General features: G+C 43.8%; 3 protein-coding genes across 17 annotated transcripts in view; 2 read left to right on the forward strand and 1 right to left on the reverse strand.

Moving 5' to 3' along the window:
- The window catches only part of LOC116939085 (uncharacterized), a 23,555-nt gene extending 13,869 nt beyond the window's left edge, over positions 1–9,686 (forward strand). For all 7 annotated transcript variants that reach the window (XM_032947008.2, XM_032947011.2, XM_032947007.2 and 4 more), the window contains 8 exons: positions 444–568; positions 1,436–1,558; positions 2,956–3,019; positions 3,158–3,224; positions 5,701–5,864; positions 6,081–6,247; positions 7,553–7,651; positions 8,165–9,686. In XM_032947008.2, the coding sequence (XP_032802899.2) occupies positions 444–568; positions 1,436–1,558; positions 2,956–3,019; positions 3,158–3,224; positions 5,701–5,864; positions 6,081–6,247; positions 7,553–7,651; positions 8,165–8,301 (946 nt within the window). In that variant the 3' untranslated portion in view covers positions 8,302–9,686. The remainder of the gene's footprint in view (positions 1–443; positions 569–1,435; positions 1,559–2,955; positions 3,020–3,157; positions 3,225–5,700; positions 5,865–6,080; positions 6,248–7,552; positions 7,652–8,164) is intronic.
- CCDC74B (coiled-coil domain containing 74B) lies at positions 8,518–19,783 on the reverse strand. 8 transcript variants are annotated; one of them, XM_032947018.2, is made up of 9 exons: positions 19,654–19,783; positions 16,791–17,346; positions 15,888–15,938; positions 15,365–15,439; positions 14,882–15,071; positions 13,780–13,945; positions 10,686–10,795; positions 9,692–9,745; positions 8,518–9,132 (listed from the first exon to the last, which is right to left on the reverse strand). In XM_032947018.2, the coding sequence occupies exons 2-9, from the start codon at positions 17,194–17,196 to the stop codon at positions 9,021–9,023; spliced, it is 1,164 nt and encodes a 387-aa protein (XP_032802909.2). In that variant the 5' UTR covers positions 17,197–17,346; positions 19,654–19,783; the 3' UTR covers positions 8,518–9,020. The 8 variants fall into 8 exon arrangements, 7 of the variants coding, with proteins under 7 accessions (XP_032802909.2, XP_032802912.2, XP_032802906.2 ...); XM_032947021.2 differs by having other exon boundaries at positions 16,791–17,318; positions 19,654–19,759; XM_032947015.2 differs by lacking the exon at positions 19,654–19,783 and adding an exon at positions 19,553–19,607 and having other exon boundaries at positions 16,791–17,318.
- MRPL50 (mitochondrial ribosomal protein L50) lies at positions 18,332–22,738 on the forward strand. Of its 2 annotated transcripts, none has more exons than XM_032947022.2 (2): positions 18,332–18,782; positions 20,152–22,738. In XM_032947022.2, exon 2 carries the CDS (start codon positions 20,268–20,270, stop codon positions 20,931–20,933), a length of 666 nt encoding a protein of 221 aa, XP_032802913.2. In that variant the 5' UTR covers positions 18,332–18,782; positions 20,152–20,267; the 3' UTR covers positions 20,934–22,738. The 2 variants fall into 2 exon arrangements, with proteins under 2 accessions (XP_032802913.2, XP_075917878.1); XM_076061763.1 differs by having other exon boundaries at positions 18,334–18,782; positions 20,290–22,738.
- The last annotated feature ends 2 nt before the right edge of the window (positions 22,739–22,740 follow it).

Consider the following 22,740-nt stretch of genomic DNA (forward strand, 5'->3'; position numbering starts at 1 on the left):
CATATTAAAGGTATTTATAAGTCAATAATTTTGGTTGCGAACACATACATGTGTTGCTTTGGAGGCAGAGGTTCGTGGATTATGTGAATTTTTTTGATTGTTTTTTAAAATAAGAGGGCCCAGAACAAGTTCAATTATCACTCGCCACTGATGTTAACCATGGCTGGAAACCGAACCTATGTCACCGGGTTCATAGCACTGTGCGTTACCGACTGCAAATATGACATACCGTATACTCCCAAACTTGTGCCCAGTGTCAATAAAGTAATATAAATCTGGTCACACATCTACGGAATTATAAAACGCATCGCCAATTTTAGCTTTAAGGTACAGGGAAAATAGCATGTCTTATAATCGGGAAAATGCAGTACATAAAAACCTAATGTGTGCCCTGCGATGTTTAATCATGTGCCCTGCCGTGACCGCTTGCATGTGTAACCCAGCTCTGGGGCAGTACCATCTCCTGGCTTCATGCCTAGCCCATCCCCGCAACCGTCCCAGAGCCCTGCGCCCGCTCGCACCCCGCAGGCCATGGGCGTGCAGTCCCCGGGGCCCCTCAACACCCCAGGTGAGCGCTGCGCGCCGGTAACAATAGAAAAACTGAAGACAAACCACGCTAAAGATACACTACACCCAGGACTAGCTACGCTGCGCAGCCAGTCGGAAGGAGAGTTACGACTTACAAAGGCCTCTGATGCACTGCTGTGCATCAGAGGCCTTTACCTAGTTTACACAAAATGTATTTAGCACATTTAGACAAAGTTGTGTAATGGCAGATTTTTTTACGGCTGTTGTAGCCCCCTGTCCTTACAATCAACCTTTGGCAAGAGGTAATTGTACATTTAAAAAATGCAACTGTATTTGAAAGCAATTGTCCATTTGCTGGAATAATAACCTTTTTGTAAAGATGATCCAATATGACCAAAATTTCAGTATATGGTTGTGTTGCTATTATGTGGTTACCCAGTGGAAAATGGACCAAATTGAACAAATGGTAACTCTGGGAGACGCACGCTTGAAGACAAGGGACCTGTCTCAGTGCTCCAGCCTTACCGGTCCGGTTAACATGAACAGCATAAGTTGGAGATAACATTGAGAAAGAAAGTGAAATAGGAGGGCGAGGGACAGGGGGTGGCAGGTTGAGGGCAGTGACATACAGAAAAGGGAAGAGAGAGCAACACCACAGCATGACTCGGGGCCAACAAGGCGAAGTGCAAGGGCATGAAGCAACTAGGACCCAAGGAATCTCATCGGCAGCCAGGGCAGCGCCGACGAGTCCCAGGGCACGCTCAGGAGGGCCGATGCTCATCACCACCAATGAGTCTCATAGAGTAAAATCGTGCATTGAATGAATCCGTTGGTTGGAGTGTGTTATAATAGTTCCATTCATTTACTGGGGAGTTGATCCGGTAACGGCGCATCGCGGGACCAACAGGTGCACCGAGCCCGGCGGGGCGCACGCAGACGGAGGAGCAGCAGTACCTGGAGAAGCTGCGACAGCTGTCCAAGTACATCGACCCGCTGCGCCGCATGATCAACAAGATCGACAAGAACGAGGGTGAGGCACACGGCTGCTTTTGTAGTACTCTTTGGTTCTATTGGGTAAAGTCACGTAGGTGAAAATAAAATAACAAAAAATCACGACGTTTCGGCCACAACACAAGCGGCCTTCATCAGGTGAAGGGACGAGACTGTCTGGAGGACAGACCTATACGTCTCATCCCTTCACCTGATGAAGGCCACTTGTGTTGTGGCCGAAACATCGTGATTTTTTGTTATTTTATTTTCACCTACGTGACTTTACCCAATAGAACCAAAGAGTGGATCCTAGCAGTCACGAAAGCTTTAAATCTAGAATTGCTTTTGTAGTTCTGCTGTAGACTTAATGGTTCAGTCAAAATAATTATCATAATGAAACGAATGTCACCACTTCAAATAATGCACCTCCGATTAGCATGGTTGGCTATGTATGGCGCGAAATAAGTTCAACATACATCAGTAAACATACATAATGCATGCATGAGCATATTAATGGTTGGTACATTGAAAAGTGGGGAAAATTTCATAAAACAAACAGAACAGTTTGTCTGCAACCACAAAAGGCATGATAAGGTTATTAGAAGTCTCAGTAATCTAGGGATGTCTCGCCATTTTCTTGTAGAAGGGTCCGGCATTGGATTATTTGGCCACGTTTTTGTTTTTAACCTGAGGAAGGTGAAATACATGGAAAAGCTTGACTGAAAAAGTCCACACAGATGGGTTGCTATGTTAACCCCTTTGCTGTACTGCCTTTTGGCCATCTCACAGCCCAGCTGGTTTGAGGTTTCATCTAATCTGCCTCCAAAGGGCTGGATTGCGGGCATGTACCACTCTGCTTAATTTCATAGCGACTGCTTGATGCTAAAGATTGCAATTCTAATGTGTTTATAATCTTTGTTAAATGAGTGCAAATTTAACCTAAAATACTTTATGTTTTAAAAGACATTGCATCATAATGACAGGGATGTTTAGAAATGTGTATCTGATATTTGTAACATTGTTTTGTACTGCTGTCATTAATTTGGAAAGCTCAGTTATAATCAGTTATATTTCTATACGTCATAATTAGTATATTGAGCTCTCAATTATGCAGGGCAATGGAGAGGAGGGGTGGCATGGTTACAATAACATGGATAAGACAAAACTTAAGTAAATGAAGCTAAAAACGTTTTTTTTGCTTACCTATGTATAATGTTTATGGTAATGTGGGCATTAAGTTAAGAGTGAGGATCAGCACATTAAAGTATCAACATGCATCTACGAATATATATTTCACAAGCACAGTTAATCCGCAACCTGTATAATCTTCCCATGGATAATTAAGAGTTAACAGTAGCTTCATTGTTGAAACCAAATCTATTACAATAAGCCTTTGCTCATAAGTGATTTATGGCTTTGTCCGAGTTACAAAAACAGACCGTAAGAAGGATCTCAGCAAAATGAAAAGCCTTCTGGACATTCTCACGGACCCGAACAAGCGGTGAGTGCTGCCTACGTTTTACATTTTGTCTGTTTGGCCCTCACTGTTTCATTGAGCATTTGTCTTGGCTCTTTGTTTCGATGAGTACATTTATAATCTTGAGCTGGGAATAACCAAGCATTGTGTTGTGACTCACAGGTGCTCCCTGCAGACACTGCAGAAGTGTGAGCTCGCACTGGAGAAACTGAAGAGCGACATGGCCGTTGTAAGATAATCTTTATAAATATTTTGACTTAAAGCTTTCGTGACAGCAGGGATTCATGTTTTTGGTTCTTTCGGTAAAATCACGTAGAAGGGAAACAATAAAATAATAAAAATATAAAACATAAAAATTCTCACGACGTTTCGACTGCAACACAAGCAATCATCATCAGGTGTGAAAACCACAGCAAGAAAATTTTGAAAAAAGTGGCGTTTTTTTTACGTTAGCACCACGGAGAGCGATTTGCCAGTTATTCAGATGGACGAGTCCATCTATGTTCGGAAAAGAGGAAGGGGGAGACGAAAATAATGGATGCGGTCTGAAAGCCACCGTAAGCGTGATCAATTAAGACCCGAAATGGTTTATCAAATCCTTCCAATGATTGCTAAGCCAGAATCCATCTTCTCGGTTGAAATTGTCTCTGTGTTGGTATATGTGGATAGCCTCATGAACGAATCTCTCATGGTAGCCAGATGGCTTGCAGAGAACCTCTGTCTTGGAGAAGTCAATGTCATGTGAGCCTACTGAATTATAAGTGATCTGCCACGGCCGAGGTGTTGGTCCTACCGTGTTTTAGGTCTGCTTTGTGTTCACGGATGCGGTCCGAGACATGTCGTTTGGTTTCTCCAATGTAACTACTACCACAGAGGCAATTTAGTTTGTAGACGCCAGGGTACTGTATGTCCGGAATCACATCTTTTACAGACAGAACCAATGGGCTCCCCCCTATCGGCTCCCCCCTATCTCCAGTTGTAGCCAACATTTTCATGGAGAAATTTGAGACTGACGCCATCCAGACTGCCACTCTGCGCCCAACCTTATGGAAGAGGTACGTGGATGACACTTTTGTCATCTGGCCACATGGCCGGCCTGCTCTAGAGCAATTCCTCGACCACATTCAATTTCATACACCCAGCCATCAGATGTACCATGGAAGTCTAAAGAGATGGCAAGCTACCTTTTTTGGATGTCCTACTAAAAAAGAGACCTGATGGTTCAATGAGCCACTGTCTACAGAAAAGCTACCCATACGGATGCTTACCTGAAACCGTGTTCCCACCACCATCCATCCCAGAAGAATTCCCTCATCAAAACTCTGCACCATACAGCCCAATGCATATCCGACCAGGAACACATAGCCAGTGAACTCAAGCACGTACACCAAGCTCTTAAGGCTAATGGTTACTCCGACTACACAATCCGCAAAGCTATCACTCCAACCATGAAGAACGACCCTCTTGAGCCATTCAAAACCATCACTTTACCCTACATTGCAGGGATCACAAAAAAGATCTCCAAAATCTTGAATAAACACAAGATCCAGGTCCGATTCAACACATTACATAAAATCCGTGATCTGGTTCCGTCTGTAAAAGATGTGATTCCAGACATACAGTACCCTGGCATCTACAAACTAAGTCACCTCTGTGGTAGTAGTTACATTGAAGAAACCAAACGACATGTCTCGGACCGCATCCGTGAACACAAAGCAGACCTAAAACATGGTAGGACCAACACCTCGGCCGTGGCAGATCACTGTTATAATTCAGTAGGCTCACATGACATTGACTTGTCCAAGACAGAGGTTCTCTGCAAGCCATCTGGCTACCATGAGAGATTCGTTCATGAGGCTATCCACATATACAAACACAGACAATTTCAACCGAGAAGATGGATTCTGGCTTAGCAATCATTGGAAGGATTTGATAAACCATTTCGGGTTTTAATTGATTTATTCACGCTTATGGTGGCTTTTAGACCGCATCCATTATTTTCGTCTCCCCCCTCCTCTTTTCCGAACATAGATGGACTCGTCCATCTGAATAACTGCCAAATCGCTCTCCGTGGTGCTAACGTTAAAAAAAAACATTTAAAAATAATTTTCTTGCTGTAGTTTTCACACCTGATGATTGCTTGTGTTGCAGTCGAAACGTCGTGAGAATTTTAATGTTTTATATATTTATTATTTCATAAATATTGTTATGTGCAACTGACAAATTGTGTAGTTGTTCTTCGTGTTTGTGGATTTATTTAGTAACATAATGCCTGTATTGGAGCCAGCCGCATGTTATATAGGGAATGTCTGCACGTTAATGTTCATATAAGCATTTTTTTATTGATTGTAGGGAAAGACTAAGGCTGTGAAATGTGTCAAGCTGGTCACTTTTACTATGGCCTCATGCATATTTTGCTCACTGCACATTATATGTGTCTACAGACTATAATAACGTAGCATTTAGTTTATGATGGGTGGTTTATACATGTTTATGGCATATAAAATTGTGTGCACACATGCAGTGGATGGATTTTACTTGATAACCTTTAAAATCATTGGCGTATTAAGTTGCTTAAAAATGAGCGCGGCATTAGATCGATACGTTTCCAATTGCATTCTCAAAATGTTTTTGTCAGCGTTTACCAAAAACGTTTATTGCACGTGTGTGTGTGTGTGCGTGTGCACACTTGCGTTCGCTTGCAGCCCACACCTCCGCCACCCCAGGTGGTGCCGCCCAACAAGCAGGCACCCTTATGCCAGCCGCTCCTTACCGCCGTGCTGCAGCAAAGCCGCTCGCCCCTCTTCAACCACTCGCTGGCGCGAACGTTCGGCCCCGCCATGCTGGCCATCCACGGGCCGCCTGTCTCGTAAGCAGGAAGTCCCAACCGCTACACCTGACCAAGACTCGGCGTTGCTTTGGCCGGAAAAAAATTGATGTCGGCCTATAACCAAATTTCCCAGAATGCACCCGATGTCGTCACTTATCGTAAGCTAAGCGGGGTTGAGGTTGAATAATTCGTGCTTAAATTGTATGAAAAGCTTGTCTATGCTGTAATTTAAATTTGCTGCTGCTCTGCGGGCAGGGTACCAGTGTCATCCCCCAAGAAGCGCAAGTACGAGGAGGATGAGAAGCAGACCATACCAAACGTCCTGCAGGGGGAGGTGGCCAGGCTACATCCAAAATTCATGGTTAACCTGGACCCCTCCCATCACAGTAACAATGGAACGGTCCACCTGATATGCAAGCTTGGTGAGTAAACATTGAACACTTTCACATGGAATACAGTAGGTTTCCGGGTTGTGGGTCTTACGTTAATCCGAACCTTACGGAAATGCTCGCAGAAATCAAAATCAATATTCGGAAATTGTTGCGTTAGTTCCGTAAGTGCAAATAGGGAAGTGCACTGAGGTTGCGGATGAATACCGTGGAGCGAGGCGTAAGGCAGGCAGCATCTTCCCCAAGGCGCTGGTGGTTAGCCGCTCTGCACTCTCAGTCACGCTGTTACAATGTTACCATGTGTATACTCGCCACATCGTCTCGTAGTTTTCTTCATGTGAAGTTTATTTAACTATTTACTTACGTACTTTATTAAACACAATTACACTTCGATTGCTTATGGTCTCAGCCAACAGCGATCGGAGAAATTCTAGGCCTAGCCTAATGCACTGTAAACGAACATTCAGAAGCCACTGCTTTCTGTTTACAATTAATATTAAAATGTTTCGTGGTATTCATAAACAAATGGATACAGTATGTGTTCCATTAGTTTAACTTTGGGCAGTGCTAGGGTAGATATTCGATTAAATTAAATAATCATAGTAAGTGCAGAGCGTATGTACAGAAATATAGGCAGCGATATAAAACAGACGACAGCGTGATACAGGACTGAGAGAAAACTAACGAGTAATCGGGTAGGGGAGGCACAACTGTTTCCAGCTATGGGATTTTATCTTGATTTTGGAATAACATTTTCCAGTTTCCAACATACACAAAATTCGCGTTACGGATCGTTTTCGGGAACATAACCCTTCCGTAACCTGGGAACTGCCTGTATTATTGAGACTTATTTGTACATGTTGATAAAAACATGGTTTTCAAGGTCCTCTATGAAGTATCATTTAAATGCTGTTTTATCTGGGGTAATGAGAGAAGTGCCTGGATGAAAGAAAAAACACAGAATGTATCAATGCAAATTAAGCAAAAAAAAGTATTGTGTTCATACCTGTGTCATGTTTTAATTGTTTCTTAAAGTAATCGGTTTACTTGCTGATATGGTTGCAGTCATATGGTCAATGAGTCACTGTCCCTCATGTGAGGAGCAGCTGATAATGACGTCAGCATACATGTAAAACGCACCGATAAGCAGTTTATCTGCAACCCAAACAATCTGCTCAGGGATAATCGACAGTTAACTGTAGCTGGAATCTGTTCTTGTGATTGTCTATTATTGCCATCTTCATCTGACACTTGCCTTTAAATCGGAGCAGAGTGAATATTCTAATTATTTTGCTATACGCTGCATTTACACGCGCACACACATTTTTTTTCTTGCAGAGGATAAGTCTCTTCCGATGGTGCCTCCCCTGCAAATTAGCGTGCCGGCTGATTATCCTGACCAGAGCCCCGAGTGGGTTGACCTCCAAAACCTCTACGGTGAGGCTGCTATACAGAGACATATCGTTATTTATAATAGAAAAAACAAATGCAATGTGTTTTGCAAATGGATCACTCGTTCGTGTGTAGCTGAGAAGATGGTTCAGGTGCATTTCAGGGGATTTTCTCAGATCTCTGAAGCTAAGCTAGAATTTTGGCCTGGATAATGCTTTGTTGGGTGATTTCCATGCATAGCGAGCATTGCGGGGTTGCGCAGCTACGTTGTGGGCAGCAGAGGAGAGTGCAGCAAAACCCATCGTTGCACTTATTCATTCCTCTCCATTCGCCAACCCGGACTGACCAACATGCCAAAGTATAGTCAAGTAACTTCGTTAAACCTGCATGGCATGGGTAGGCCCTCATCCAGCAGTGGTTGACTCAAGGGCTGTACATGTGCAATGGATACAAATGAGGGCAACGTGATTAATGTCTCATGTGCAACTGATGCGAGTGTATTTGGGGGGTTTCGGGGGAGGAATGGTCGTGATGGGACTGTTTGTCTGTTGGCGACAGAGGCGAGCCCGTTCTTGCGTGCCATTCACGACATGCTGGAGTCGCGCATCATGAAGCTGCCAGACCGGCATGCGGTGACAGCCATACTCAATGCCTGGGCGCTGAGCGTGCGGCAAGCCTGCCTCACGCTCACCTGACGCTCACCTGACTCTCACCTGCATCCAGCGTCTGTTTGATGTACTCGGTATATGCTTACTGTGAAAATTGAGTGTGGGGGCAGTTAACAGAACTATGGATAATGTTACTGTATTCAAAGTACGACTTGATGGGTCTGTGTTACCTGTCCTTGATGGTAACTGCAGCGTTACATCGAGTGATTAGACGTACAATCATGATAGACTTGGCTCATCATGTCAGCATATTTTTTTATTATTATTGTTGTTTTCACCTTGAATGACAATTTTAACACAACATAGGCCATCAGAATTTAAGCAGGAACACATGCTCCAGCATTTTATTGCATTGCTTACAAATGCTGTGCAAATCAAATATATGATTTAAACGTAATAGTTTATCACTTAACACTCCACTACAGTGGCATTAAATATACCACTCGACTCTGAAAAGGCCACATTTGGCATTGATCAGAGTAAATAATGTGCATGAGCGCAACGCTGTACCTGCACCTTGCATGCCATGTGCAACAATTGTACATAAATATTTCCTTTAATTTTCAAATCCCCCCATTTCTTTGAAAAAACTGATAACACTTGCACAATATGGTGAACATTATGAAGTGTTTTCAAGAATATAAATGACAAATGTAAAGAAAAACGTTAATCTTGTATTAAACTGGGGGAAAATTCGGTGATTGCATTTTGAAACGTGTGCTATTACATGCAACGTTTTTGTATTCTTAGCTGGGCAGCATCTTTTGGCTGTCCTTTTCCCTGCCATCCTGTGCAACCTCCCTTCTGAGCGGCTGCACAAGTGAAGGCAGGGACAGCTTGGGTTCCGTTCGCAGAGGCCTGTCGTGAAGGGGAAGAATGTAAATAGCAGAGCATCAATATGTGAGTGAAATCCCAAAGATTGGGTACACTTCCACTGTTGAAAGTGACATTATCCTGGCACCAGGATCAATTCACTGGACATGGGTTATGATCTTGCTATTGAATAACACTTTTTTGTAAATCACTTGGGGGTGTGCCTCAAACTCTATCTGTATAATTATGGAATACCATTTGTGAAACAAAAGTACATAACATGGCTGTTGTAATTTGGAGAGAGGCATGAGCAAGCTTGTAATTGCTGATCCACCCCTACTGGACATCTGTGAAAAAGAGCTTTACAGCTCATCAGATTCCTCCAGGATAAATAAATATTCTGAAAGCAATGGCTTGGCAGTAATGAAGGCTAGCAGAGATGTTTTGTAATTGCATAGATCATTAACTACCTTTCATTGCTGAAAACAAAAGCCTAGGTAGGTATATGGTTATGTGCATAATTTTTTCACTTGGAATTTGTATTTATAATCTTATACATAATGATAATAAAGGTCCATTATGGTTTGCTTTTCGCCCAACTTACATTTTTTTGACTGGATTCTTGATGGGTATTTTAGGTAGTCTGTTGGTTGTTTGCCTGAAAAAGTTGAAGACAATGAATAAAAGTAGCACCGCTTTTCAAGTTGCAAAATCATATGTCCAGGGCTCGGGCAAAATTTTAACTAGGTAATGCCCAGTGACCTGGCAATGATTTTTGAAATGCCATTGAATGCCTCAGTTGAATAAAAAGTGGAATGTTTCATCAGTTAAACCATCATTACTTCAATTGGCTGCATCTGATGGGGAATTTATTTAACCCAAGGCAGATATGTTATCTGTCCAGCCCAGTGGGATGGAGTGTGTGGGAGCGGCGTGAATCATTTTGTTTTTACAGAAATAAATGTTGCTGTCCTATGCTTTCACGGCTATGCCTCTCACCTACCCGAACCTGCTGCACTGACCAGCACTGTGACTAATCACAGTTTAGGGATGCCCTCATCCAGGGATGGATTGACAAAAAGGAATGTTAATTGATAAATAAAACCCACCTAACTATGTCCTGTTGCTCACTCAACTCCATCTCTACTGTTTGGAATGTGTTGCAGCAGAAAGTCTGGATCTAGTCTAGGTGTAGGGCTAAAGAAAAGACTAGGTCTAGTGCGATCCCACGTCGAGGAGCATAGGAGGTGGAGGACGGGGGTGTGAGCGCACCTGTGTGCACTTCTCATGAGTGACATTGCTGGTGAGTTTTCCCCTTGGTGGAAGAAAGCCGTTGAATTAGCATTAAAACGACTTACACCCATACCACGTGGCTCCTGGTGTGGTTTTGCCTGTGGTCTATTGTGTCATACCAGCGATCGCCCTCCACGCAGGCTACACACCAACACGTTACAACATAACATCTATACCAAAGCTAGTTTAAATCTATATTGTATGGAGGGAAAAAAACACCCTCATTTGGTGTGTTAATAACTGGGATTGGGTAGAAGGCTGTGAAGTCGGAGCTAAAATAACTTGTATTGTAATCTGCTTGGTACCATTGCTCATTTGAACGGCTGGAGAACAGAGGCTTGGCCACAAGCACGGAGTTGGCAGGCAGCCTGTCCGCAATGGCAGCATTCCTCAGCTTGGTCTTGAGCTGCAGCAGCTAAAGAGATGGGGAGTGAGGACAAACATTGATTTTCAGGAGAGCAGCCAGACTAAGCAGGTAGGATTTGGTTATCCATAGATTCAGGTTATCATTACAAGAGGTGACCAAGTGGTACAGAGAGGTCCGTGTACTCGATCCAGCACAGCTGAGATCCTGGGTTTCAATTAAACAGATTTTCAAGTTCAGTGAAGTTGACAGTCATCCCAGTCAGTGGTGTCCACGTAAAAATAGAATCATGTTAAATTTGGTTTATCACTTAATTTAGATAGTCCAGCCCTGACACTGCTGTGCAATGAACAAATGCCTGCAGTAGGGTGTGACAAAACACATCTCATGTGTATTAAAAGAGACTAGGTCATTGACCACATATAAAAGAGGCGTTTTCATAGAATGGTCTTGCTGGAAATCAGAATACACTGGATCATAGAGACCATGCAAGCAATCGTGATTCGATATCATACTTATACATAAATTATGCAATTTAAACTCAATTATTTATTTAGAGTGATTTGCTTACCTTTCCTATACTATGCACTCCTATACTTTTTCATATGTTGTTTGTTGTAACTTTATGACCCACCCCTACTGGATATCAGAAATGTGTGTAACGCACGTGACGTCACTCCACGTGCCGTACCCCCCGTCATTAATAATAAAATAATCATGAGCGGGTGGATTTTTACACTCACGCGAAGGAAGGTCGAGTGGAAAGATTTTTTTCGCAAAGTCGCTTCACATATGACGTTTTTTTTTTACACAAAGTGACGGTCAAAAATAAATCTACGCAGCACAGTGCTACATCCGCACGTGACGTCACTGCAAAAGAGCCCCCCCCCCATTACTATCATAAGCAACTTTTTTTACACAAATTCGCTCTTGACGTTTCTTTATTGAAATGTACTCAAATAAATAACTCTACGCAGACGTTTCTTTACAGAAAGTGACGGTAAAAAATAAATATACGCAGCACAGTGCTCCATCCGCACGTGACGTCACTGCAAAAGAGCCCCCCCCCCCTCATTAATAATCATGAGTGGGTGGATTTTTACACTCCCGCAGGTCGAGCGGAAATAAAACATTTTTACGCAAATTCGCTTTAAATTTGACGGTTCTTGATTGAAAGTTAATCAAATAAATTATTCTACGCAGACATTTATTTACAGAAAGTGATGGTTACAAATAAACGCAGCAGTGCTACATGCGTACGTGACGTCACTGCAAAACAGGCCCCTCCCCCCCCCACATTAATAATCATGAGCAGGTGGATTTTTACACTCCCGCAGGTAGAGCGGAATTTTTTTTTAACGCAAATTCGCTTTCAATTTGACGTTTTTTTTATTGAAAGGTAATCAAAGTATTCTACGCAGCAACAAAGTGTATTTAGTGTCTTTATTTATTTCTGCAGCAATTGAAACAAAAGGCAAGTCTCATTTTTTGCTTCTAAATTATAAAAAAAATGTATACACATCTCCGTGAATTTCCAGACATTGTATCTAATTCAAATTGATTACAACCCCAGCGAGCAAAGGCATTAGAAAATAAAGTATCCAAGCAGTGATTTAGAACGAATTAAAAGGTGAGTAAAATGCAGTGCTACAGTGACATGAAGTGAGGTGTTTTATGACGTAGTTTTGTGCAAGCATCACTGCCATTAATACAGTGCTACAGTGAAATGCAGTGTAGTGTTTGATGACATTCTTTCGTGCAAGATTCACTGCCATTAAATTTACACAAGATACAATTATACTCTGTACTCTCTGGTTCTTTCGGTAAAGTCACGTAGATAGAAAAAAAAAATACAAAATAAAGCACGATGTTTCGGTCGTAACACAAGCGTCCGTCTTCAGGTGAGAAAATGATCTGCTGTTGTGGCTTCATGTAGGGGGGGAAGGGGGAGGGGGGAAGGGGGAGGGAAGAAGGGGGGAGGGGAAGGAAGGGGGGGGAAGTAAGGGGGGGGAGGGGGGGGAAGGGAGGGGGGGAGGAAGGGGGGGGGGAAGGGGGGGAAGGAAGGGGGGGAAGGAAGGGGGGGAAGGAAGGGGGGGAAGGGAAGGGGGGTGGAAGGAGTTTGTCGTTTTTTTCTCGACTTAAGCATAACTTGAAAATATAGCATAGAGCAAACACAGTGTAAAATAGGCCTGACAGAGGATCATGAAATGGCTAAAGTTAGCTGAATTTAAAATAAATGAAATACATATCAAAACTGTAAAGTGAATGAAACATTGAAAGTGAACAATAAAAAGGAAAATAAGATGTGAATAGGTTTAATAAGACTGACCTTTAAAAGAAGCAGGAAACAGGAGGCAATCACAAGCAGCAGAGGTAGGCCTTGGGAGACTAAAAAGATGAAACTAAATAAAACTTAGAATGAAGTGCTTACAATACTTTAACATAAAACAAATAATCATATAAGTATTAAAATATAAAAGAATAAAATAAAAACAAGTTTAAGAATACCCAGGGAGAACAGAGAGCAGGCACAGCTACACTGGCAGCCATGGTTTTCTGTGTGCCTTTGTTCTTCTGTGACCCATGCTTTGTGAGAGTTCTGAATAGATACATAATCTCGTCACACGACACTAATGAAATAGGGGAAAACAGTAAAAAAACATTTCCATTAAAATACCTCACCAACCCGTTATATAACCATTTTCATCAATGCCTCCATCTCATCCAGTACAAATCCATTAACTCTCAAGACAGCTAGACTGCTACAGTCCATCCCATAACTAAGCAAACCCTGACTGCACTAGAATGTATGTTGGACGTCTTTCGCACCGTACGTAGCCAACCATGCTAAATCGGAAGGTGCGGGAATGTTTGGCCCCCCAACATCCCTGCAAATTCGTTTCCCATCTCAAACCTACCATTCCTTGGAATAGTCCGAGAATGAGTTTTCTATTCCACCTCTGCAAAAACCTCTCCCTCCATTGTCTGCCAGCCATGTAAGAGTGATACCTTAATCCATGCACGACTTGATGTACCTCGTCAGCCTGCTGCTGGTTGACCTTCTGCAGGCGCCGAATCAACTGCTGGAATTCTAGAATGGACGCGGGGCCGGCGAGACCGAATGACGTCTTCACAGGGGCCACGCCACCCTTGCCTGCCTGCACAAGCAGCATGGGTGATGTCTGCTGGACTGTGTCCGCCCTGTGAGCCAAGAGCACACAAAGGGCCACTCTGTGCATTGTACAATGGTGCAAGTACTCCATTGAAAAGTCTCACGACTTGCTCAACCACTATATATGCCTTTTGTTCAATAATTACATCACCCTCTTCTCACTCAGTGTGGTTTCATTTCTCTATTTGAAAACTAAGCCCTTGTTAATATGAATTAATTTTGACAGGTTTATTACAGCTAATGATAAACTTTTTCTCACACCCCACTCAACTTGCTCATTTTCATTAAAAGCATCGTTTGTCATGTCTGTGACTAAGATGTGTGTACTGCTTTAAGAACACCAATATTCCTCTCTCATTAATAGTTATTAAAATATATTTTCAATTGTAAATGGCTGTTTCCTGATACTGTACCACATTATAGTAAATTTTGATTTAAAGCTTTCGTGACTGCAGGGATTCATATTCTTGGTTCTTTCGGTAAAGTCACGTAGAAGGGAAACAATTAAATAATAAAAATATAAAACAATAAAATTCTCACGACGTTTCGACTGCAACACAAGCAATCATCATCAGGTGTGAGAATTTTATTGTTTTATATTTTTATTATTTTATTGTTTCCCTTCTACGTGACTTTACCGAAAGAACCAAGAATACACATTATAGTAGTTTACATTTAAGTCCTTCAGGCATAAGAGTACATTGCTAATGCTGCATCCCTTGTCACATATGAAGATTGAGAACCTACCTTTGACAAGCAGTATGTATTCTACTTAGAACTCCTAAACAGAGTTCAGGAGGTTAGGGCGGCACACCACCACCACCAATTAATATTTTTTCAGCATACCCATTTCACAATACAATAATCGGTGAGAAAAGGTAACGTTTAAACTTACAAGTTTACAGTTGCAATGAAAGCAACATCAAACATCAACCGCTTGACAATGAAGCGAAAAGGTTACGTACCATGCCCTGTCCATCATCGCAGCTTGATGTGGGGGTCTTCGTCTCAGCGCACCAACAGTCACGTTCACAGGATGAGCACGAGAGTCTTCAGACCCCGTGACTTGGTGATCATTTTTTATTGGCTGCGCAACCTCCTTTTCTGATCTTGTTTGATTTGTTCTTTCTGTCCCGGACCCTTTTGAGTTTACATCTGCATCACATAGGATGAGCATATTCTCGATGTGCAAGTCAAAAGTATGATCTTTTTTGACAATTTTACAACCATTAGAGAAACTGCCAAAGATTATGCACCGTGTGACCCAGAATAGGCCAACATTTCCAATGTAAACGAATCAATGTCCAAGCACATTATTTGTCAAATTACAAATAAAATCAAAAGTATAAATGGGTTAGATAGGTGAACAATAGTGGTAGGTTTTGCAGAAATTAAATCTTACACTATTAAAATATCTGACAAAATACCATAGTTTATGTATTACTCACCGCTGAACTGCTCACAACTTTCTGAGCGACTCCGTTTGGATTCATTGCTTTCTGATATATCAATAGAACTTCTCTCTATCAAGAAAGTGCACAAGAAACAAACGTGTCAATTTTCTTAAATTCACCTAGCATTCTTTATTTCTGCGTGAGGACATGCAGTGATATGATTCAATATCATGAATCTATTCTACTTCCGTTCTAATAACCACGTATATATATCCTCGATCCTAATTTGTTCAAACTAACAAACTCTGGCTACTTTCAACATTTTGTGTCTCGAAAGAAGTCGGGTCTGTTAACGAATATATTTTATACAACTGGGCCGTGTTCTGCACTAAAATAAATACAGCTATTACAACTCATTGAGTGTGGAGAACTATGTGTTAAATGAATAAATAGACCTATAAGCCCATAGATAAAAAAGCATGTTAAGAGACGAAGCAAGGTGTATTTATTCTGTTATGGTAACTTAGGAGTGTACGAGTCAACGTGCAGCGGTGGAGTCACTAATTAACTACAATACCTTCACTTGAATGCAGGTCCCTCTGGTTCACAATCAGCATGAATTGCAGATCTGTGGATTAAAAAAACACATTTATCAAAGTGTGCAACCACGTTTTAATAATACACCGTCAGAAACAAATGTTGAAGGGAAATATGTGATTTCAGTATTTAAACAATGATCACTATAAGTCACTAAGGAAATGAATTCTTATTTTTTTACAGTCTAGATGCAAGTTTCTCCCTCAAGAGTTTCTCATAATTTACAAAATAAATCAATCTGAAAATGTATTTCCAAGTCTCTCTGTTTAAAGGCCAACTCCAGAATCAACAGAATCAAAGCACTGCGTTGCGCACAAAGTGCATTAAAGTGTCACGAACAACTTCGTGTTACTTAAGCGCCCATTTCCACGCTTAATATGCCATGAACGTGCTTGATGTTGCACCCGTGGCACCACCACAACCCCCGGGGTTGCCATTCCGGCAGCAGGCAGTGCTGGTCAGTGGCGTGGCATGGGTACGACGGGCATCGGTGCAAAGAATGGGATAGGCTCCTCCACTCTCCCCTGGAACCTGAGCCCACTCCATCCCCATTTTGCCCCTGTTGGGCCCTGGTGCAACTGCACCACTTGCATTGCCAATTGCTACACCACCGCACTGCCCTGAGTGTTCATTTGGTTAATGTTTTATTTTAATCTTAGGCTAGTCCACGACGACCTGTGGAATTTTAGTGAAGTCAGGATTTCGGTTAATAGTTATCTTCGTCTCGTCGACTAAAGCAGTCCCCTACGAGTTATTAAACGTCGGTGTGAGGAGTGTGCAATTCCCCCCCCCCCACCTCCGCTGACTAAAAATAAAGCACACTGTCGACGAATATTTTTCACAGCTCATTTTCGTGAACAACACGAACACTCGCTGGCCTCACCCTTGTTCTCCCGCGTGAGTCGATCGACCTCGGCGTGCAGCCTCTGCAGCATGTCCGCGTGCTCCTTCTGCACGAACTCCAGGCTCCGCTCGAGCTGTAAAATCCTGCGGCCAGCCAGGCTCGATGCCTCGACACCACCGGTGGCAGTCACCTTGCCATGCTCGAGCCCCCGCTCGGACCTTGCAGAGCCCGCACCAGACTCTGACCTCACGTCTCCTGACCCTTTCCTGTCCCACCCACCGCTGCTAACAGCCAAGGTGATGCCCTCTGCCGTGGCTGGCTGAACGTTGAGACGGTGGAGTGGCCGCTCCCCATCCGCAGGCCGTGGGTAGTGGGCACGGTCGAGGCTGGTGACCCGGCTCCAGTGTGGCAGGTTGCCCACAGGAGGGAGGCTGGCACTGGACATTGTGTCTGTTCCTCCTTGATTGAGGGAGCTCCTAGCTTGCTTGGCGGGGGTGGTGTGTGGAGGTCGGAAGAGCCGGCAGAAGAGAGGCCGTCTCAACGACGACGGGATGCGTCCATCTCGCCCTGAGCTCACGCACGCACGCACTTTGATCTGTCGGTGTAAAGACGGCATGGGTAATTGAAACGTAAAGTCTAATAGTTACGTTATCTTTTGTCACCCTAAAGAGGATGTTAATAGTTTCTGACTAAAGCCGGAAAACAAAACGCATTTTAATAGGCAATAACATTAAGTGTGTTGATTGATGACAGATAACAAGGTGTATACATGGAATTGCGGATAACAATATTTTTGAATGAAATGACAGATACACGGCTCAAATAAATAACATATAACAATGCATATTAATTAAATTATAAAATACGTTCAATTAAAATTGCGAGTGCAGACAGGACTTGTGGAGCATGGCTTTGCCTCCGATGCTTCCTAGTTTGCGCCCCAGTGAGATAAGCAAATCACACGACACAATCCTCCACTGAGATAACAGTTTATATCAATATATAAGATAACTAGATGTACTACCCGACTTCGCCCGGGACTTGGATTCACGACGCCCGGCCGCCTTTGTCCAACCAGTGGCGATGTTCACACACCACACCAGTTAATAGTTTGATGCTGAGTCGACCTAGGGGAGGCCCAGGAGCGGTTGAAATAATCGTCACCAGTGGTGGGCGTGAGCGGGAATCGATTTGACGTCACAGCTCACTTGCCGTGCAATAAAAATATATCCATAATAACGGTTTTTGGGTTAGATCGCGTTATTTATAAATGTGTCGTAACCCTCCACCACCCGACACGGCCAATCAGCAAGATAAAGTGTCACGTTGACAAAAGACAAATAGTTCACTACTTTAGCCCACCGGTGTGTTGAAGAGTGAATCCACAACATGTACAGTTTGAGTAGTACGACGTTGCGCTGGTAATTCCATCCAGAATCATCGGGCAATTCGCCAGAACGGTAAAGCCCTCTCCACTTGCTCCCGGTCTTAAATAGAGCAGCATGGTGACGTCATCATTTAACTCATTCAGGTGCAGTGATCAGAGGCGGACGGGGGGGGGGGTATTGTAATTATATAATCGATTGGTAATCAGTCAATGGTTATGATTAGTAATGAGTTGTAGATTAGTAATTAGTTGTAATGTGCGTTATTGTGGTTATATGCTACGTTAGTAATCCGTTAATTAGTATGCGTTTCCCCTAAAAGAAATTGTAATATGTATTATTTAATAATATGCTTCCAAGCCGCACTAAGCCTAAACATTATTGAGCTCCCCCCCCCCCAAAAAAAATACCAAAGTGTATTTTATAATTTTTGCATGGTGTACAGTCTGGAAAGTACCCACATGGCAAATTTCAAGTTTGTTGCATGTCGGGAAGTACGCTAAACATTTTGAACAGACACACACATTCACAACTTTGCCTTTTATATATATGCCAAGTGCGAACACGTGGCAGGACACCTCCTGAAAAGGAGCCGTGGGACTCAGCGAGGCTTTCCTCAATGCGTTTACAAGCAAGACATCAAAAGGTATCACACGTTGTGTTAAACTTGTAGTTTTCAGGCCTACATTGGTATTATTATTATTTTATCATGATGGGCTTTGCTCTTCATTTACACATTTGATTTGCTGGGTACATAAGCGTAATGATATGAATAAATAAAAATTACAAAAGCACGTTACACTATGAACGCGTTACATTATCCAAAATACGTTACACTAAACACACATGGTAATACACGGAACATTACTAACACATTACATCAAGCACTCGTTACACTATGAACAGGCTGCATCTTACGTTACACTTCAAACACATGACACTCCAAACACATAACATTACAGTGCAAACACGTTATACTATATACACAAACGTTTTACTTTACACTAAACACATTACACTTACAAACATAATTTTACCGTACGGTACAAACACGTTCCCCTTACATTCACACGTTACACTATAAATACGTTACGCTAAACTATAAAACACGTTACACTAAAAAAGACACGTTCAACTATAAACGCTAAACCACCTCGAAAACCTCGTTACATTATTAAAAGCACGCCGCTGAGACTTCGTCGTCTCGCGCCTCACCTGTGAATCCACAGACTTTAGTTAATCATAACAATAATAATCACGGCTATCGTAACGTAACGACGCCATCAGTAGTATCAGTAGTAGTAGTATTATTATTGTAACAAAGTAACAATTACCCCTACCTAGCGAGCGTCAATAAAACGTCGACGGCCTAAGGCTTCACGAAACCCTCTCCGTTGCCGTGGAGACGGCGCGTACCATTAGCTGCCTGGCAAAACAGTGGGCTCCCTTCGTTCATCCGCTATCAACACGCGCGTTTCTATCACCGATACACCGACAAGCCGCTTTGTTTCCTTTACCCGGGCAGTCGTTGTTTCACACGATTGCCAAGCGGTTTACGTTCAAGTTGCCAACTTCGAAGCGTTAACGGTGGGTGTCTTGGGTGGGGGAAGAGTCCATTCACTCACAAGGAGGGGAGGTGGGGGGGGAGACGGACAGCTCTGTGTGACGTCACTCACGACGCGTCACCGGTGTAGGGGAGGGGGGCTACTGCAATTTCCCACCCCCCACCCCCTCGTCCATCACCTCACCCAATATGGCGACCGCGTGAAGAGTCGGTTTGGTGACGTCAGTGTCCTTTGGCGATCTCCGAACAGCGACCCATTACTATTTTATTATTATTATTTTAATTCACTTTATTTTCATGTTTATGATTTTATTGTTATTATTTTGTTATATCTACGTGACTTTATCGAAAGAACCATAGAATATGAATTCCTGCATTTACGAAAGTTTTAAGTCAAAATTTAGCGAGCCATGACGTCATCCCCCGCTCCTCCTCCCACCCACAATTCAAGCGGCCATCTTAGGCGGGGGCACGACCCATCCGCTAACACGGGGCAGCGATGCGTGACGTCACGCAACCGAATCGCAGCACCCCGCAGATTAACGCCACCGGTCTCCCCCACCCAACATGTCCGCGGCGGGGTTCAAAGCGGCGACGGCGGTGGCCGGAGCAGCAACGACGGAAGCCGCCGCCGCGGGCATTCAGCGGGCGATGGCGACCCTCGTGGCGGCGCGGCGTGGCGCGTCCTTGCTCGGTAGCCGCCTCCCGTGGTCTCCCGCAGCCGCCGCCGCCGCGTACGCCACAGAGACGCGAGGCGCCTTCTGGAGCAGGATCAACTTCCTGAGGAGGGACAAGGCGGCGGCGGTGCCGGCGTCGGCGCCGGCGGAGGAGCAGGAGCGGCAACGGCAGGCGGTGGTGCTCGTGCCCAGGCCCGAGCCGCGGAGCCGGCGCTACGACCCGCCCGCCGACCTGGAGCAACGGGTGCGGCGAGCGGTGGGCGAGGTGTACGGCGCGGGCGACGGCGCGGGCGACGCCGCGGGCTCGGGAGCGCGAGATTGGCGCCACGTTGCCGTGGGCGCCGGCGCGAAGAAGTTCGAGCTGCTGGCGCGGTTGGCGGCCGATTTGGGCGGCCACCGGGTGCCCAACTCGCGGCTGCACGAGGTGTCCAAGGCGGGCGACGTGCTCGCCTTCTACGGGGAGGCCGTGAGGGACTCGAGCCGCTTCGAGGACCTCGCCTCGATGCCACTGCCGCCCAACCTGAAGATCCGATGGGAAGAGTCCCGAGGAGAATGAAGGAGGAGGCGAGATGGTTACCATCACCACCCCACAACCGAACTTCTCCTTCAGGGTTTACAAGTTTTAGCGACCCCACCAATTAACTTGTTTCAAATGCAAATTGTACGCTCCGCGCAATCCCGATGATTGCTAAAACGGTGTATTCAAATTACGATATTGTGTGGAGGCTTGTCCCCGGTCTGATGGAGGTAGCGGCGATTAGAATTAAGATGACATCGTGTCTATGCGTATTCTTAGTGGTCTTCAAAAAATCATCAGGCATGTACCGCGCTTGACGGCTTAATTTGTATTTAAACTGAAGTTTGTACATTATGAAAATACGCACCTTGGTGGGTCGCAAAAAAAGATGAGTTTGGGAAACACTGCAAACGTTTAAATGAAGATTCTGATATCATAGCCAATGCTTCTGATGCCACACCACCTTACATGCCAAGTCACAGCTTTTGCACTGAACTTTTGACCTCCCAAGGTCCGTGCATGGAGTCAAACATATTGTGGTCTCATATAGGGGAAGCAGTGGACACGCGACCTTAGTCTTATTCCACCTTCATCGTCTGATTGTTGGTCTATTGAAACGGGATATTTCACCTGTTAGAGTCGTATCCAATTATATGGTTTGTTACATTGTTAACTCGGGTCCCTCTTACACATGCCAACATGGTTGCATATTTCCCTTTGGTCCCAAGCCACACCCGACGCACTTGGTAACATTAAACTGGCTCGTGGAATACGTGGTCGGGATGGTTGGACTGGTCAGTCGTGTGGGCTGTTATCACGTACAGTGTAGCTAATTGTGTTGAGTGTGGATTCATTTATTATACTGTATACCATTGTTGACATTAAAGAGGCCAATTAACATAGCATCACATTTGGCTGCACTGCGACCACCACGTGCAAGTAAAACGTATTTTTCACTGAAAGCTGCCGTGACGTTTTAACAAGTTGAAACGAATGCGTTAATTGGCTGTACATTAGAGATGGGCAACCCAAAGCCCGTTACTTAATTTGACTTTACCCGCAGCTACATGAGGCCCCCACCACTTAGAAATGTCCCCCACGCGATATTTATCTGTCACTGCTAGGACCTTAGCCATACCAATCGGGTATTAAAATGGAATTGTTTCAACCTGACAACGCTTACGTTTTCAGTGCGATCGGTCACTTGGCGCACCTCTTGCAATGCCAGGTGTGCAATGTTCGAAGTGTGCGCTCGGGAAGGAAAAAAGTTTCCCACTCCTGGTGTGCACCCATTCCTCCATGCAAAAAAGTGGCCGTTAACCCATTTACTGATTCAATGGGGATTGTTTATGAATAAATAACAATTGGGCTTGCAAATATATAATTTCTTGCTCCCGATAATGCTCTGCCATCCCACATATACCAACATTTTAAGTCGACGTTAAGTAATTTTACGGGTCTTTATAATAAAACTGAAACTTGCACCTTGCTGGGCTGGATAGACCACATTTTGGGATGCTCTTGTCCAACAGTAGGATCCTGTTCAAGCGTTGTTAAAGGTGGCGATTTTCTGAATGTCTTTGCGTGTGGCCTAAGCAGACAAATGAAGAGCTCGTATACCTCAGAGCTGTGAATATTCATGTTCAAAGACGTGGAGATAAGTTAGTTCCCATTGATGAAATATGATTTAACCAACCAGAATACTTGGAGGTAAACTTTTAAGACAAGGTTTGGTTGATGTATGTATAAGTGCATTTAAATTATGCTCTTCAGCATACGACCCAGCATTCCTGATGACATGTTAAGGTATACACATTAAAACAGTGTTTTTTCATGAGACTTAACT

Source organism: Petromyzon marinus, chromosome 5 (assembly GCF_048934315.1).
Source record: "Petromyzon marinus isolate PM22_M1 ecotype Great Lakes invasive population chromosome 5, UKy_Petmar_22M1.pri1.0, whole genome shotgun sequence".
Lineage (NCBI taxonomy): Eukaryota > Metazoa > Chordata > Hyperoartia > Petromyzontiformes > Petromyzontidae > Petromyzon > Petromyzon marinus.